The sequence below is a fragment of the Erpetoichthys calabaricus genome, chromosome 3 (assembly GCF_900747795.2).
Source record: "Erpetoichthys calabaricus chromosome 3, fErpCal1.3, whole genome shotgun sequence".
Lineage (NCBI taxonomy): Eukaryota > Metazoa > Chordata > Cladistia > Polypteriformes > Polypteridae > Erpetoichthys > Erpetoichthys calabaricus.
Window position 1 is genome coordinate 154,005,111 of NC_041396.2, and position 18,232 is coordinate 154,023,342.

General features: G+C 38.2%; 1 protein-coding gene across 38 annotated transcripts in view; it reads left to right on the forward strand.

The window, feature by feature from the left end:
- scaf8 (SR-related CTD-associated factor 8) overlaps positions 1 to 18,232 on the forward strand; it is a 314,948-nt gene that overhangs the window by 171,128 nt on the left and 125,588 nt on the right. For 6 of the 38 annotated variants that reach the window (XM_051925171.1, XM_051925160.1, XM_051925197.1 and 3 more), the window contains exons 4-8: positions 2,997 to 3,158; positions 9,958 to 10,114; positions 10,441 to 10,571; positions 14,940 to 15,116; positions 15,618 to 15,697. The exons of 24 other annotated variants lie outside the window; for them this stretch is intronic. In XM_051925171.1, coding sequence (XP_051781131.1) covers positions 2,997 to 3,158; positions 9,958 to 10,114; positions 10,441 to 10,571; positions 14,940 to 15,116; positions 15,618 to 15,697 — 707 coding nt within the window. The remainder of the gene's footprint in view (positions 1 to 2,996; positions 3,159 to 9,957; positions 10,115 to 10,440; positions 10,572 to 14,939; positions 15,117 to 15,617; positions 15,698 to 18,232) is intronic. 8 more of the 38 variants (XM_051925165.1, XM_051925180.1, XM_051925185.1 and 5 more) reach the window with 8 other exon arrangements.

Genomic DNA, 18,232 nt, shown 5'->3' on the forward strand with positions numbered 1-18,232 from the left:
CTTTTTCCATGTTATAGTAGTAATGAGGTAAAGTATATAATTTGTGAAGACTTATTCCAAATATCAAATAAACGTGTGCTTTTATTCAAGAATATAACTAAAGAAAAAAAAATCATTCAATTTACAATTCCAGGCACCTCACACCCAAATAAAGAGGCAGGATGTGGGATAGCAGGCTGCTTTGCAAAACAAAGACACTGATGGAAAGGTACAAAGAAATTAAAGGTGGCCCGGGATTACGACTTTTTTCGTAGGCTTCAGGGATTCTAGTGTTAATACATGATGCTACAGGAAGCCAGTGCAGTGATCTGAAGAAAAGGACGTCCCCACCACTGCTGGTTGAACTCCAGATATGCCTCTGCATTTTCAATCATCTGCAGAGGCTTGGTGACACAAGTTGGAGCTTCTTCCAGCAGAGAGTTGCAGTAGTCCAGCCATGACAAGACCAGAGCCTGAACCAGAAGTTGTGCTGCATTCTCTGTCAGATATGGTCTGATCTTGCAAATATTCTACAGGGTGAATCTGCAAGACAGAGAGATCATAGCAACCTAGTCCTTGAGAGACCACTGGTCATCGGTCATCACCCCGAGGTTGCATACTGACTTGGCAGGTGTTAGTGATAGTGAACCAAACTGAAACAGAAATGGGGTGTGAAGTAGATGGTCAAGCTGGGATAACTAGAAGGTCCGTATTTGCCAGGCAGGGCTGGAGATGGTGTTGCTTCATCCAAGTTACATTGTCCGTTAGACATGTAGAGATTCTGGCTAATACTGTGTGGTCTCCAAGGGAACGACAGGTATGGCTGTGCATCATCAGCATAGCACTGATAACGAGAAACTGCTTTATAGGGCCTAGAGAAGTGGTGTATAAGGAGAAGAGGGTCTAGCACTGATCTTTTGGGCACCCCTGTGCTCACCTGGTGCACCCTTGACATTTCTGTATGCCAGGATACACTCTAGGACAGTGTTTCCCAACCTCGGTCCTGGTGTGCAGGTTTTTTTTTTCTAACCAGCTTCTGTTTTTAATTGGACTCCAAGGCTAATTAAGTGATGTGTTATTTCCCAAGTTCTGTGTTTTGGGAACAATGTAGAAATTAGAAAACTATATATATATATATATATATATATATATATATATATATATATATATATATATATATATATATATATATATATATATATATATATATATATATATTACCACGCAGTTATATGGGAATAATGTATTTTTTTCTTTTTAACAATATTTTCATCTTGATTTTCATTCTACTTTTCTAGGTGTTCTGATTGTTTAATTAATCCATTACTAATTAGTGGGTTTGATGCTAAAGTAGTTGCAGCCTTTGATTATTCAGTGTTGTTTGCCAGTATGTCTGCTCTGCTCATTTTTAACTTAAAAACTGCACAATATGAAATCAACAAAAGAAAGTTTAGCATTTAAATCTATAGCAAAAGCAATGTCTTATAAATGTAAAAATCATGCTGCTGTGCTTTTCTGAATGTATAATAAAAAGAAAAATAATACCAGCTAATTAAATGAGATCAGTGTTATCGGGTGTTGTCACTGATTAGGAATCTGGTTAGAACAAAAACCTGCAGCCACATTGTGCCCCCAGGGCCGAGGTTGGGAAACACTGCTCTAGAATCTGCCAAAAAGGTGGGGGAAATGATGAGGGTGGTGGTGTTTAGGGGATGTTTTAATTATAACACCAACTGCTTCTACTACAGTTCACTTTTTAAGTACAGTAATCCCTCCTCCATCGCGGGGGTTGCGTTCCAGACCCCCCGCGAAAGGTGAAAATCCACGAAGTAGAAACCATGTTTGTATGGTTATTTTTATATTGTCATGCTTGGGTCACAGATTTGCAAACAAACATTTGTCTCCTTTTCAAAAGTTTAAACTGTGCTCCATGACAAGACAGAGATGACAGTTCCGTCTCACAATTAAAAGAATGCAAAACATACAGTATCTTCCTCTTCAAAAGGAGTGCGCGTCAGAGAGAGAGAGAAAAAAGCAAACAGTCAAAAATCAATAGGGCTGTTTGGCTTTTAAGTATGCGAAGCACCGCCGGACAAAGTAGCTGCAAGGAAGGGAGCAAGCATTTTTCAGCATTTTTTAGAGGAGCGTCCGTATCCTCTAGGCCAGTATGCGAACAGCCCCTGTGCTCACACCCCCTCCCATCAGGAGCAGAGAGAGAGAGAGAGGAAAGCAAACAATCAAAAATCAATACATGCTGTTTGATCTTTTAAGTATGGGAAGCACCATGCGGGAAGCATATCGCTTGCAAAGCAGCCACATGTAAGCCCAGCAAAGAAGGGAGCACAGTGAAGGTAATCTTTCAGCGTTTTTTGAGGAGTGGCTGTGTTCTCTAGGGGTGCGAACAGCCGCCGTGCTCACAAATATATTTGAGGAGTTTTATTTAATACATAATACGCGCTGTGGTTGGGTAGCTTCTCAGCCATCTGCCCATAGCGTCCCTTGTATGAAATTAACTGAGTAAACGAACTGAGGAAGCGTGTACCAGAAATTAAAAGACCCATTGTCTGCAGAAATCCGCGAACCAGCAAAAAATCCGCGATATATATTTAAATATGCTTACATATAAAATCCGCGATAGAGTGAAGCTGCGAAAGTCGAAGCGCGATGTAGCGAGGGATTACTGTAGTTTTTTTATCATTTGCATTCCCATAATTTGGTCTGAACAGTTAACTGTTGTTTGTTTTTAATAATACTAATAACCGCAAGTGTACCTAGTTTAAAAGTTTTTTTTTTCTTTCTAGTTAACAAGGAACATAAGCAAATTTAATTGTTCTTAAATTGCTTTAACGGTGTTTAACATTTTTCCCCATTTATTAAGGTTGTCAATTGTGTATTTTGTTCTTCTGAACAAAAGTAAATATATTTGGGACCAAAAACCAGAGATAATGATAAATGTTGCATGTTAAAGGGGATATTTTGCTGTTTACAATCCATTGACTTTAATATTTTACTTCCAGTGCAAACCAGAATACAAAGTTCCTGGACTGTATGTTATTGACTCCATTGTACGTCAGTCACGGCATCAGTTTGGTCAAGAAAAGGATGTGTTTGCACCACGGTTCAGCAAAAACATAATCAACACTTTTCAGAACCTGTACAGATGCCCTTCAGATGATAAGGTATTTTAACTGTTTCAGCTGCAGAATTCATTTTAAGCTAGATATGTGTAAGAATAAGTTGTTTGTTGTGGTCCTTAAAAGAACAAGTAATCATTTAAAGTGATGTAACAGAGTCTTCTTTTGTCTGTAAACTTTGGATAGGCAGTGAATAAGAGATAAAACACACAATTGCTGATTCATGGTGTAACCCTTAGCAAGACTATTAACCTGCCTGTGTTTCATCTGTACAAAATACATAAACAGGAGTGCCTTGGGATGCCTTCCTCTCTAGAAAGACATTGTATAAAATAAAAGTATAATATTTGCCTTTTTATCAAAATAGAGTGTGGCATATATAGGTTATATTATGAAAAAGGCTCAAAGTTTTGTAATTTTAAGACTTGTTTCAGATCCATTCATAGGTCAACAGTCCTGTATTCTATTCAGAATGTTAATCTGAACAAACTTCACTTTCATATACTACTGTACTTTTCTGAAAGTACGTATTTAACAACATTTTATTAAGAAATGCAAGCGTTTTGTACATAGTGAGCATACGATTGGATAATTGATTACGAGAATAATGCGTTAAAAATAGTTGACATTTCAGTGTTGGCCGGCCCACCCCGCTTTTAAGCCCATTGTGTCAGAAAAATTGTCACTTTGATAAAACCATAAGATTTAAAGTTTTTTTTCAGCCATCGGTACAAACAACTATGGAGTAAGTAACAGATTTTTTTTTTATAAAAAAACTTTTTTGGGTGGAGTATTCCTTTAATAGCTACTTAGTAGATACGAGAGGTGGGGGTCACACTTTAAATTGTTAAAGCAGATCTTGCCCTTTTTAAAATGGAAGTGTAAGTAGGTGTGGCTTGTATAACAAAGTGTATTAGAAAGACGTGTAAGCATCTAATTCACTTATTTCTTTCTTTGCTTCTCATGATACAAATTAGGGCTTTACAATTAGCCATATATTAATCTTGATTACTATTATGTTTACTGAAATATACTAATCGCGAAAACTGATCATTACTGCACTATGTTGTACTGCCACTGCGTCAGAAATTGATCTATCACACTTACAAATTGCTCTAAACAGTTTTGTAACTCATCACAAATTCATTAACTAAGTGTGAGTACAATGGCGAATCTGAGGGAATTGCATTGTGGATATACAGGTGTCCATGCTGAATGCGTTTTTTTTTATTCTGATCTCTGTAGCATTTTTTAGATTGTGTCTGAACTTGAGAATTGTAAGCAGTGTTGAACCTAGATGAACTGACACTTTTTTTTTTTTATAAGAATCACACAAAATATGACAGTTTGTCTTCAATAGTAATGATGTTGATCAAAAAACATACTGTGCAAGCTGTTGGAGCACTGCACTGAAACATTTATACGACCATCTAAATTCAACTACAGTTGAAAACTATGCACGCAGAACCTAAATCCCAGTAATGTTAGGTCCTCTATGCAGATAACCATACTTGTTTATGCTAATGCATGTCCGTATTGAGCAGGCTATCGAAAGCAGATTAAAATAACCATAGTCATCACATTGTATTTATCAAACAGACAAGCACGTTTTAAAATTGTGCAGTAAAGGAGATGCATCATCCTCTTGTACAATGTTTTTTCCCAAGTTGTGTTGCTTTTAATTTATCCCAAATGGGCGGTAACAGTTGAAATGAATCTGAAACAAGTGGTGCTCTTTGGAACCACAAGTGATTTATGTAAAACTATGGAAGGTTTCCTGAGCAGAATGGCTCATTTATACTTCACGCTCAGAACGCGTACGCACCTGCATCATGGCTGACACGCGTTTTCAGCGTTCATTTGATGCGTCCTCTGAGCAGGTCCTCAGAAATTAATGCGACGTGGCGTGAGTTGCAGTACTAGCAAAAAGTCAGGGGGCGCAGTGTGCTAAAAGTTGAAATGTGATGTCAGAGTCTCTGTTTACTATCTACATGTGACAGAAAGACGCTTTGCGGGTCCTACAAGATCAGTGTGCGTGCTTCGATGTTTGATAAATGGTTCGATGTGGTGAAGCAAAATGCCGACATACAGATGCATTCGTGGTGCTTTTATATTCAAGCGTCGCATATTCCCGATCGTAATGACACGATACATTTTAAAAGTCTCACATGCCGTCTTTTTTTCTAGGGCTTCCTCTGGTCCTGACAGAAGCGGATCTCCAGCAATAGATCGCCACACTGAGCACATTAAATGTATGATATTCCAACTTTCTGCACATTTAGAATCCTTAGATTTATACTAGATATCACTTTCATGATGAAAAGCATTAAAGTATGTATATTACATTTTACAGATAAATCGGTAATTTCGTTTAAATAATGATACTGTTAATAATTACACACATGGGGGTGAGACAGTGGCGGAGCGTTAGCGCTGCTGTTTTGCAGGGAGTCACGTCGCTGATATTCCCTGCCTGGAGTTTACATGTTTTCCTGCTGTGTTTCCTCAGTGTGCTGAGGCCTCGTCCAGGGATTGTTTCTCACTTGTGCCCAATGCTTGCTGGAATGGACATATCCCTGGATTGATGGATTTAATCAATAAACCATCATTTTCAGAGATATTGCGGTAAGGTGTCATCGGAATTTAATGGGTGTTCTAGGCAATTCACAATACAGAGAAGCTGAACATGTTCTCACCGTGATAATATCTCGCACTGGCGGATTCCACCAGATTTACGTAAAGTACGCGCGCAAGTATAAACACTACAATGCTTGCGTAGCAGGAGCGTCCGCTGCAGCTTGCATCGCGTCGCATGAAGTATAATCCCAGCGTAACAGTTCATTGTATTGAACACAGATTTATGCTAAAAAGTAGGTTGTGTCAAACAGCATACTTTACTCAAGAATGGGAAAGCAACTGCTCAAAGAGTCAACCTAGCCAAATGGAACAGGAAGGAGATGCAGCAAGTTTCCATGTTTATCATAGCAGTTGCACTTAAAACTGTATTATATTAAACAACTTTACCACAGATTTTCAGTTATAGCCTTCATTTATGTACTGTAATTTTAGAGAGTCAGGTTATGGAAGAAGATGTTCCACTGTGGCAACCCCTAACGGGAGTAGCCGAAAGAAGAAGAAGAAAGAAGAATTTCAGAGAGTCCGATACAGTTGCCGGCATGCTCCCATGAACCAGTTGCCTATTGTGACATGCTCAACGACTCACTCCAACCAGTTTGGGACTTGCTTCAGTAACATCAGTTTTGACTGTGTCTTTAGTCATTGGGGTGGGCTCTGTGTTCGTTAGATCTGATAACCAATCAGTGCTCATCCGGAAGTACAGTGCTTTTAAAGTGGCAACGAAGTATAAAAAAACGTGGGTATTTTGGACCTTATAAACAGAAGAGAAGTTGATCTGTGTGATGTCTCAAATTTAATATGCCAAAACAAAATGGAGAAATGAATAAAAGCAGAGATTGCAGCACGTTTTTGGCTTTCAGAAAAGGGCTGAACATGACTGTGCTGAATGGTCTGCACTAAATATGCCATGGGCATTTAAATTTAAAATGTTCCGGTGACACGATCAGCAACTGTGGTTGGCAAATCTGACAAGCCCTACAACTAGAAGTCACACAATGTGAATTTGGCTTGTGATTGGTTGAGTGTCGTAATCACTGTTCATTGTATGGTTCAGTATCTATGGTGTTGCAATATTGCCATATCTTGCATAGGTAATAATTCATTGCCTGGTAATGTATAGTATCAGATACATCTAAATGCATCTTGAGCTTGCTGTATACATTTGATGTTTTATGCTTTTACATACCTACTAGCCGATGCCCGCCATAGCATACGGCGGTGTAAGAATAGGAACGGAAAACAGTGAGAAAGGAATTCAGACATCAAGAAGAAATAAATACTTCTTGAAAGATGCAGTGTGCATGTAGAATTTCCGGCCAAGCAGGATTACATGTGAAAGTGACAAATAAATTAGGCTTTCCGAATTTACGTACTATAGACATGGCATCCTGATAGTTTTGTTGCATGTACCTTGGACTTCCTGGAAATGTGGACGGTAATATGATCATTTTGCCTACACGTACGTTATTTTCATCGTTTGCTTGCAGTGCGTCTAATAGTTCCACGCACAGATCTTGTTGATGTAATCTGAGATAGTTGAGACACGCGCCCTCTGTTTTAACATACGCATCTACGACGTACTGTTGGAATAGTTTGCCGCTGGTGTGCAAAATACTAAATGTTTTGCTAATCTGTACATGTAAAATTGGCATTGAGTAAGCCTTATTCGCTTGGCAGTTCTTTTATCTGGAACATGTTGTAAATCTTTGTGCCAGCCAATGTCTCCGTAAGGGAATAAAAGTGGGTAAACCATAGGATCACAATTCATATTGAGCGTGGACATCTGTTTACAGGAGTTGCCTATGGGATAGATGCAAATGTCCCTTTCGGCAGGTGTTTCGCCATCTTCTCCGACGAAAATCGCTGCAACATCGGTGTGACATGTCGGGGCATTGTATCATCGTAAATCCTGCCTAGGGGTTTCCTTGAAAACCATTCATACAGATGCTGTTGGATTGGACTGAGCAATTTCATGCATGTGTTTGTATGATTTAGCGAAGGGGTTGATGGTTCTGAGCATGGAATCTAGCTGGAGAAGTACATTTTCGCTGCATGCAGAATTTGCTTTATTTTGTAAGCGTACTTTAGTAGCTTGCTCTGTGTCAAAAACATACAACTGTCCATATCCTGGAGAGGTAGAAGTGTTAGCGTATAGTGAAGAGATTTGGTGATAAATTTGTCTGTGTATTTTAAAACAGTATGGTCCGTGGCCAGGAGGTTGAGTTATCTGTGCACCCATGGAAGCAAACGCAAAAGAAGAGTTGTATTCTCGAATGTGTTCACGATAATTTTTAGCTTCTGATGTTTGCTATGTAAGAAGCTGTTATAAAGACAAAGGTGGCTCCCGCAAAGGTGGTAAAGCTGCTTTACCGTTGTGGCAGCACCTCGAGTACTTGTTGGATGTATTACACTCCGCAGGCCAGTATAGTGCATGACATGGAAGAGGACAAATAGGAATCAAGAAATGCTGTGTCGGCTGTGTGTGGGCGGGGACCGGTTTTGAAGTGGAAGCAGGACGAACCAGAAGAGAAATATATATAAGAGATACCACAAAAATATCAGGTTGTGTTTACATCAATGCTAATTCTTATATTACTGTCTTTTTAAGATTTTTGATTGTATAGACTCTTGCGACTATTGTTTTCTTAATACAACAGAATCCCAATTTAACATTCCCATGTTTAATGTTTTCCCACATTTTACATTTTTAAATTGTGAGTGTTTGTGTTGGCTGATTTTTTTTTTTCAGAAGTAACATTTGTTTTGAAAAAAGTAAATTAAAAGAATAAGATGTTTGTGTTTAGGGATGCTCCTATTAGATTTTTTAAGGCCGATACCAATCACCAGTTTCATGTTGCTTGATCAGACAATTCTAGTCCCAGTTCTAATTTTTTTTTGTCCACCTTTATCCCTTTAACAAACTTTTCACACTAATCTCCTGCATAACCAGACTGTTAATTTTTTATTAACAAAATGAAATTTTGTAGGCTTATTGTTCAGTGACTGTAGAATATTACACTAAATACAATTTCCATAAAATGCATACTTTAACTAATGAAATATTTATAAAAATATCTAATTCATATGGCATAAAAGAAAATGTCAGTGTTTAATTTTTTTTAATGTACCTATCTGAAACAATGCATAAGGTTGGTTATGTACATATTTGCAGATGAATTAAAATATCTTTCATGTGAAGCATTGAAACCTGGCTGAAAATTGTATGTTATTTTAAAAATGAAATAATTTTTCTGATTAATGACTAGTAGCTGAACCTTCCTTTGGTTGTTATTACTGGTTTTTAAACAGTTCACACTAGATTTGCAAAACAAGTATAAACAGTAGAATTCTCTTTTGTATTTCTGTATCCTGCTTTCATAGTTCAGTGCCCTGTTGTACATGATTCTCTGATTCTGTCACTAACTTTTTAAAAAACAGCCTCCATCGATTGGTATAATTTTGTGCTAGTCATCAATTTACTGCATGATCCAAAAACCATGCCATAAAGGTTTGCTCTACTTATTTATTTGTAAAAATAAACAAAGAACAGAACACGTTGTTTTCATCTGCATCTTCCAATGTACTGTATAATAAAAAAGCTGAATTATTGGCTAAGCATTTTCTTTTTTTCTTTTTCCCCTTTTTACTCTGTTATAGTAAAATGAGGTGAGACCTGAGTATCACATCAAAAATAAGTGAATTCAGATAATAAAGATCCACATTATCCTACTGATAGCTATCACATAAACAGTGATCATGTGAAATTTTCCTTAGTATGTGAACACAGCATAATTGAAAAAGCCAAATTATGTGGTTCAGTCAAGTGAATGCATTGACCTCTTTCCTAGGAAATTGTGATATTATTGTGATTCGGTTATTAAGGGAATTAAGTCGGTTAGCTTCAGAGACCGGGAGCCTCATGCTGCCTTCCTGGAGTGCAAGTGTGAGATGAGCCCTAGACAGTTGTATAGGCTCCAGACCACTTAAAAGTGGGATATGTGAATCTGAAAAACAAGTACTGTTTTTAGTAAAACCTTTTTTGTCACTGTTTGATATATTTTTCTGAAGAAAATGCATTATGTGAACTCTTAACATTTATGTAGGAGTATGGAAGTGACCCAGCAATTTTGGTTTATTCTCTTGAAATGTTAACCTATGTTCCATTTCAGAAAATTACAGGCATAACTAACTTTCTCGTCTTCTATAGAGCAAAATTGTCCGGGTTTTAAACTTGTGGCAGAAGAATAGTGTTTTTAAGAGTGACATCATACAGCCCTTGTTGGATATGGCAGCTGGCATACTACCTCCCAGCATAACCTCTGCTCATGCCAGTACAACTGCCACAGTCAGTAACAATACACCTGGTAAGCCTACAGCTCTTCTCTATTTCAGTATTCACAGATATTGAAATCTACAGTTTTAATGCTCCAAGAATGGCAAGCCATACTTAGCCTTACTAGGTTTATCTCATGTTGTGTTTTTAACCCATTTAATGTTTTTTGTATTTTTGTTTTTTTTTTCTTTTAGAATTTTTAAAGTAGGAAATTTTATTTGACTTTATGCTGTCTCTCCTAAAACTATTTAATGTGTATGATTATTTCATGAAGATCTAGTCATGCCCTGTGTATTTTTATATTTAAGAATTTCAGTAACTATAATATGAAATATACATTATTAAAATTCCTTTTAGGAACTCCTGTAACGCCTGCCACACCAGCAAACATTGTTCAAGGCATTCCTGATTCCTGGACATCACAGCTTTCCAACACAGATACAATTGCTGCTGTTGCTCAACTTCTTCAGAGTCCTCAGGGACAGCAGGTGAGAGTGGAAATATTTGTGGTGAAGTTTTGTAGCTTCTCTATGCTTCCCTAATTTTTATTTTTTATAAAAATATATTTTTATATATAATAAATGCTAAAGGCTTGGTTGAAGCTATTTATTGGCCAGTGGTGCAGGAAGGGTTGTATGGTCACTCTGTTAACGGGTCAGTTTTACCTGTGGCTGGTAACTATTTAAAAACATCAACAAAATGCCCAAATGTAGCTATATTTTTCTGTTCTTAGATGGCAGAAGTAAAGGCTTATGTCATCTTCTGCTACTGTAGCACATCTGCTTCAAAGTCTTACATATTGTGTGTTCAGAGATGCTCTTCATCATACCACCGATATAAAGAATTGTTTGACTGTTTGTGATAGTTCTGTTAGCTTCGATAAGTGCATCATTTCTATAATCACTTCTGTTTTAAACGAGGTGCTCTCACCCGCAGAAGTCCGACCTACATCTGTATACTTTTACAGAGTGCAAATCCCAGCATATAGTAGATTTTAGTCATTCTGATGAACACCATCTTGACCATGTCTGCATATTATATACAGTATTTGAGCAGAACTAACAATTTTCAGGCAAAGAAATAAATGTGTATTTATATATACATACTGTACGTGCATACACAGTACAATATTTGTAAAAAAAATCCTGTAAAGCAGACATGCTTTAAAAATAATGGCATTAATAGTTTTATTTTAAATCGGTAAACTTCCTAAAAGTCCAGCAAATAGAAAATATATGAAATCAATATTTGGTTTTGTCTTGAACTGGCAGCAGTTCTCTTAGGTGCATTCGCATGCAGTTTCTGAAGGTATTTTTGTGTTTTGTTTTTTTAAACCCTCTTGGAGAACAGTCCCACTGCAGATTTTGCCTGTTTGTCTTGCTTCTGTCTCTGCAAGTAATCCCAGACTGACTTGATGTTAAGATCAGAACACTATCAAAACACAATCATCTGTTGCAGGATTCCCTGATCCTCTTTTCACTATAGATTTTTTTTTCTTCTGGCTGTGTGTTTGGAGTCATTGTTATGCTTTAGAATGGTGTTGGGAGTGATGGGACACCTCTCTGATGGTATTGCATGATGTATAAGATTCTGTCTCTACTTTTCAGTAATGAGAGGGCCATCAATTTCGTTCAAATCACCACTCCATTTGCAGAAATGCAGCCCAAAGCCTTCACTGTTGAATGCAAACTTCTATCTGTGTGCTAGTTCCCAGCCCTTTGGCGGACAAAATGCCATGTGCTAGACCCAAAATTTCCAAATATTGACTTGTATCAGTTCAGAGCACCTACTGCTGTTTTTCTGCACTCTAGTCACTGTGGTTTCATGCATAAGTAAGGTGTTTGCTTTTGTTTCCACCTCAGAAGAATGGATTTTTTGTTGCAACTCCTCTTTGAAGACCACCTCTGATAAGACTTGTCAAGATTGTAGATGGGTGTCCTGGGGTCATAGTATTTATTTATTTATTTAAGTTGTAAGTTGATAGCTGGGTATATTCCGATTTAGAAGGAAAGTAAGAATTCTTATTTTCTGCCCTCAGTTTTTGTGGCCTATGTTGAAGAATCTAAGCAGCATACCTGGAAATACTTGCTTATATACGAGTTCACATCCACAGAGCAGACTAATCGCTCAGAACCCACACAACAGAAGAATAGCATTAATAATAAAAAAACAAGTCAATAAACACATTGCAGGTTTTAGAATATTAATTGAGTGCTACAGACTATGTTAATAACTTACTGGACATTAGAATAGCGTGTCAACAAACCAGATAGCACCTATGTATAAAGCAAAAGAGAGAGCACGACACACGCCCACACACAGCAAAGTACAAAAAGAGATGAGAGTAAAATCTTGCCCATACAGAGCTCACTCGGTACAACTTGGTTAGAATTGTCCCACATTCACGTCATCTACAGTGATCGAATTTGGCACATTATTCAGTCTGGCTCTATTTGGCGCCTTTGCTCATACTGTTTGATAGCGGAATTCTGTTGCCAATATCAGGTGATCATGTAATTAAAGAGTGGGGGCATTGTCCAGCCTTTTGCAATATCTATAATGTAATTTTTTTAAATTGGCCCTGCTGAAGGTAATGCTGAATTAGTGTCTGTGCTGATTTAGCCAGTTTAGGTGTGATATGTGATCATACTTGCTAGAATAGCACCTATAATTCAAAAATATTACCTATTTGGTTGTTAATCTACAAATACTTTCTTATAAAATGTACATACTGTACGTACGGCATTTTTTCGTAATTTCAAAAATTATTGAATGATATCCTTAATTGTCCGTTTGAATGGGGATGGCCTCCTAAGGCCAGCCCACTGCAACGGGTCTTATTTTTTGGATCAAAGAGCACAGTAGTGGGACTGAAAAAATGTTTTGAAAGGGTCCAGCTGAAAGTTTTATTAAATAATAAACCAAGCTAAGCATTTAAAATTACAAAAGGCTGGTAGTGGAATGTGAAAACAGATCTGCAAAATACTGAAGCTTAGCATCTGTAGTAACACAATGCCAAAATTAGTGTGATTAAAATAAACAACCATTCTTTTACATTGTTTGATTTTTGCCTTCGAATAAGACCATTTTCAAATAAATTCAAATTACAACACCAAATCATAAAAAGCTGGGATGGTATGGAAAATGCAAATTTAAAAAAATGCAGTGATTCTTATATTTTCTTTGACTTTTATTTCATTGCAGACAGAATGAACCCAAGATATTTCATGTTTTTGTTAATAGACATTCATTACAGTAATCCCTCCTCCATCGCGGGGGTTGCGTTCCAGACCCCCCCCGCGAAAGGTGAAAATCCACGAAGTAGAAACCATATGCTTATATGGTTATTTTTATATTGTCATGCTTGGGTCACAGATTGCACAGAAACACGGGAGGTTGTAGAGAGACAGGAACTTTATTCAAACACTGCAAACAAACATTTGTTTCTTTTTCAAAAGTTTAAACTGTGCTCTATGACAAGACAGAGATGACCGTTCCGTCTCACAATTAAAAGAATGCAAACATATCTTCCTCTTCAAAGGAGTGCGCGTCAGAGAGAGAGAGAGAGAGAGAAAAAGCAAACATTCAAAAATCAATAGGGCTGTTTGGCTTTTAAGTATGCGAAGCACCGCCGGACAAAGTACTGTAGCTGCAAGGAAGGAAGCAAGCATTTTTTCAGCATTTTTTAGAGGAGCGTCCATATCCTCTAGGCCAGTGTGCGAACAGCCCCTCTGCTCACACCCCCTCCCGCTGGGAGCAGAGAATGTCCGAGAGAGAGAGAGAGAGAGAGGAAAGCAAACAATCAAAAATCAATACGTGCTGTTTGATCTTTTAAGTATGCGAAGCACCATGCGGGAAGCATATCTCTTGCAAAGCACCCACATGTAAGCCCAGCAAAGAAGGGAGCAGTGTGCAGGTAATCTTTCAGCGTTTTTTGAGGAGCGGTCGTGTCCTCTAGGGGTGCGAACAGCCCCCTTGCTCACAATATATTTGAGGAGTTTTATTTAATACATAATATGCGCTGTGGTTGGGTAGCTTCTCAGCCATCTGCCAATAGCGTCCCTTGTATGAAATCAACTGGGCAAACCAACTGAGGAAGCGTGTACCAGAAATTAAAAGACCCATTGTCCGCAGAAATCCGCGAACCAGCAAAAAATCCGCGATATATATTTAAATATGCTTACATATAAAATCCGCAATGGAGTGAAGCCGCGAAAGTCGAAGCGCGATATAGCGAGGGATTACTGTATATACATGCATTTTTATTTTTGTATTTTCCATACCGTCCCAACTTTTTCCTGATTTGGGGTTGCATATTTGAATAACAACATTTAGTCTAGTAGCCCTATTTGTGACATGCTGCTTAATGTATTTCCTTAATTGCAACCTTTGTGATTTGCCAATTACATTATTTCAGATTGTGATTTCAATTTCAAGTCAATTAATCATTCAACCCTAGCTTAAGGCCATATATGTTTGCTCCCAAAAAACACTAAAGAATGCACACCCCACATAATAATACTTTACTGAATCTTTAAGGCACAGTCAGTGTAATTTATTTTTTTTTTTGGACATAGTTTGCCAAATACATTTGAGCTGGCAACCTTCAGCTATTGTAGTCTCTCTCGTGTAAAAAAAAAAAAAAAAATACGTTGTGCAATTACATGTCTATTAAAATACATCTTACCCATGAAACAGCTGGGATAAGTGAAGAATTGTATTTTAAAGATAAAGATATGCATCTTTGGCAATGACAATTTTTTTTAATGTAGAATGAGTTTATTATGCCCCTTGATACACTCTCATCAGTTAAGACTGAAACTTTGATTTTTGTTTTGTTCTGTTTTATACTTAAGCTTCAACAATTAGTGCAAACTTTACAGATGCAGCAACAGAAGCCACAGCCTTCATTACTTCAGGCCTTGGATGCAGGACTTGTCGTGCAATTGCAGGCACTCACAGCTCAGCTCACTGCTGCCGCTGCAGCAGCAAACACATTGAATCCCCTGGAGCAAAGAGTTTCTTTTAACAAGGTAATAAATATTCATATCATTTTGGAATGCTGAACATTGTGAACAAAGTATTTCAATACTTTTTATTTTTTATTCAAACTGCTTTATAAATCAGTATGTTTAATCTTAAACTTTAGCATTTTAAGTTGAATGTAATTATTTCAGGCTCTTGTGGAGCTTTACTTTAGAATATTTGCATTTAAGGCCTTTTCATACTTTTTAATATAAACTATGAGGAAACATTATATACTGCGGTGGGTTGGCACCCTGCCCAGGATTGTTTCCTGCCTTGTGCCCTGTGTTGGCTGGGATTGGCTCCAGCAGACCCCCGTGACCCTGTGTTCGGATTCAGCGGGTTGGAAAATGGATGGATGGATGGATGGATGGATGGATGGATGGATGGATGGAAACATTATATAAGTTCCAATCTTCATTGTGTTTAAATTTCTTTTTCATAGAAAAAAAGTTGATTGGTACATTGTTTAATAACAATTTTGAATAAACAATATTTCTTTTCTCTAGAAGCTATTGGAACAGTTTGACTTTGGGGAGGACTCTGAACATGTTGATGAATCAAAAAAGGATATATCCTCTAATCAGCTGTAAGTATATTTTGAAACTATGTTAATATTTTACAGTTCAAAGGTGCATATTTAATTTCATTCTGTCTGTTTAGTGTAATTTGTGTATTGTGTGTTTAGGTCACTGATATATTTGGAATAGGGTGCTGGGGGAAATTGGGCTACTATTGGCCAAAGAAGAAGAGGAGGGTAAAGGCATGTCTGGAGGCAGGAGGAGAGAAGTGAGGGTACTGAATGTTGGCATTATGACTGGTAAAGGGAGAGAGTTAGCTGATATGATAGAGAAGACTAATATATTGTGCATGCAAGAGACGAAATGAGAGTGGGGTAAGGCCAGGTGTATCGGAGGTGGATTCAAATTGTTCTAGCATGGTGTGGATGGGAGGAGAAATGAGGTAGGGGTTTTCCTGAAGGAGCAATATGTCAAAAGAGTGTTTTGGAGGTGAAAAGAGTGTTGATTATGAAGCTGGGAATTGAAACAATAATATGTTATTAAATGCATATGTCCCACAAGTTGGGTGTGGATGAGAAAGAATATTTCTAGAGTGAGGTGGATGAAGTAGTGGATAGTGTACCCAAGGGAAAGTGGTGATTGGAGTGGATTTCAATGGACATATTGGTAGGAATACAGGGGATGGGGAGGTGATGTATAGGTATAGTTTCAAGGAGAGGAATGAAGAAGATCAGATGATAGTGAATTTTGAGGAAAGAATGGACATTGCTGTGGAGAATGCGTCTTTTCAGAAGAGGGTGACACACAAGAGTGGAGGAAGATGCACATAGGTGGATTATATCCTGTGTAGGATGGGCAGTCTGAGGGAGATTGGAGACTGAAAAGTGGTGGCAGGGGAAAGTATAGTTAGCATAGGTGGTCTTTTGGGTGAAGCTGTAGATTAAGAAGAAAGGAAGAGGATGGTGAGGGCAGAGCTAAGGATCAAATGGTAGAAGTTAAAAAAGGAAGCCTTGTAAATTGGGAGTTCAGGGATTAGATTAGACAGGCACCAGGTGGCAGTGAAGGGTTACAGATAGCTGGGCATCTACAGCAGAAGTGGTAAGGGAAACAGCTAGAAGGGTGCTTGGTGTGACATCTAGACAGAGGAAGGAGGACAGAGAAATCTTGTGGTTGAATGGGGAAGTACAGAAGAATATACAAAGGAAGAGGTTGGCGAAGAAGGAATGGGATAGAGAGATGAAGAAAGCAGACACGATTGCAAGGAGATAAGGTGTAAGGTGGCAAAGGCTAAAGATAAGGCGAGTTGTATGAGGGACTGGACACTAAAGAGGTTACGGTAAAAAAGGATAATAAAGGAAACATACTCGCTAGCTAGGAGAATGTGTTGAGTAGATGGAAAGAGTACTTTTTAGAGGTTGATGAATGAGAGAGAGAGATAAGGTTGGATGATATGGGGATTGTGAACCTGGTAGTGCAACAGAGTAGCAAGGAGGAAGCAAGTATAGCTATGTAGAATAGGAAGGCCGTTGGTTCAGATGGAGAACCGGGGGAAGCATGAATGTGTTTAGGAGAGATGACAGTGGAGTATTTAACCAGATTGTTTATTGTAATCTTAGAAAGTGAGAGGATGCCTGAAGAATAGAAATGTGCGCTGGTACCAATTTTTTAAGAATAAGGGTGATGTGCAGAACTGTAGTAACTATAGATGGATAAAATTGATGAGCCACAGCATGAAGTTATGGGAAATAGTATTAGAAGCTAGGTTAAGAAGAGAGGTGGTGATTAGTGAGCAGCAATATGGTTTCATGCTGGGAAAGAGCACTGCAGATGCAATGTTTGCTCTGAGGGTGTTGATGGAGAATTATAGAGAAGGCCAAAAGGAGTTGCATTGTGTTTGTGGACCTAGAGAAAGCATATCACACAGTGCCTATTGAGGAGTTCTGGTATTATATGAGGAAATCGGGAGTGGTAGAGAAGTATGTAAGAGTGATAAAGGATGTATACAAGGGACTTGAGGCAGTAGTGAGGTCAACGGTAGGAGTAACAGATACATTTAAGGTTGCAGTGAGATAACATCGGGATTCACCTCTTAGCACTTTATTTGCAGTGGTGATGGACAGGTTGACAGAGGAGAATAGACAGTCCCCATGGACAATGATGTTTGCAGGTGACATTTTGATCTGTAAAGAGAATAGGGAGCAGGTTGAAGAGACCCTGGAGAGGTGAAACTATGCTCTAGAGAGGAAGGTCAGTAGGACCAAGAATACATGTATGTGAATGACTGGGATGTCAGAGGAATCATAAGTATGCAGGGAGTAGAGCAGGTGAAGGTGAATAAGTTTAAATACTTGGGATCAGCAGTACAGAGTAATGGGGATTGTGGAAGAGAGGTGAAGAAGAGAATGCAGGCAGGCAGGAAGGAAGGAGTGAGTGGAGAAGAGTGTCAGTAGTGATTTGTGATAGATGGGCACCAGCAAGAGTGAAAGGGAAGGGCCATAAAACAGTAGTGAGACAAGCTATATTATATGGGTTGGAGACAGTGGAACTGACAAAAAGACAGGAGACAGAACCAGAGGTGGCAGAGTTAAACATGTTAAGATTTG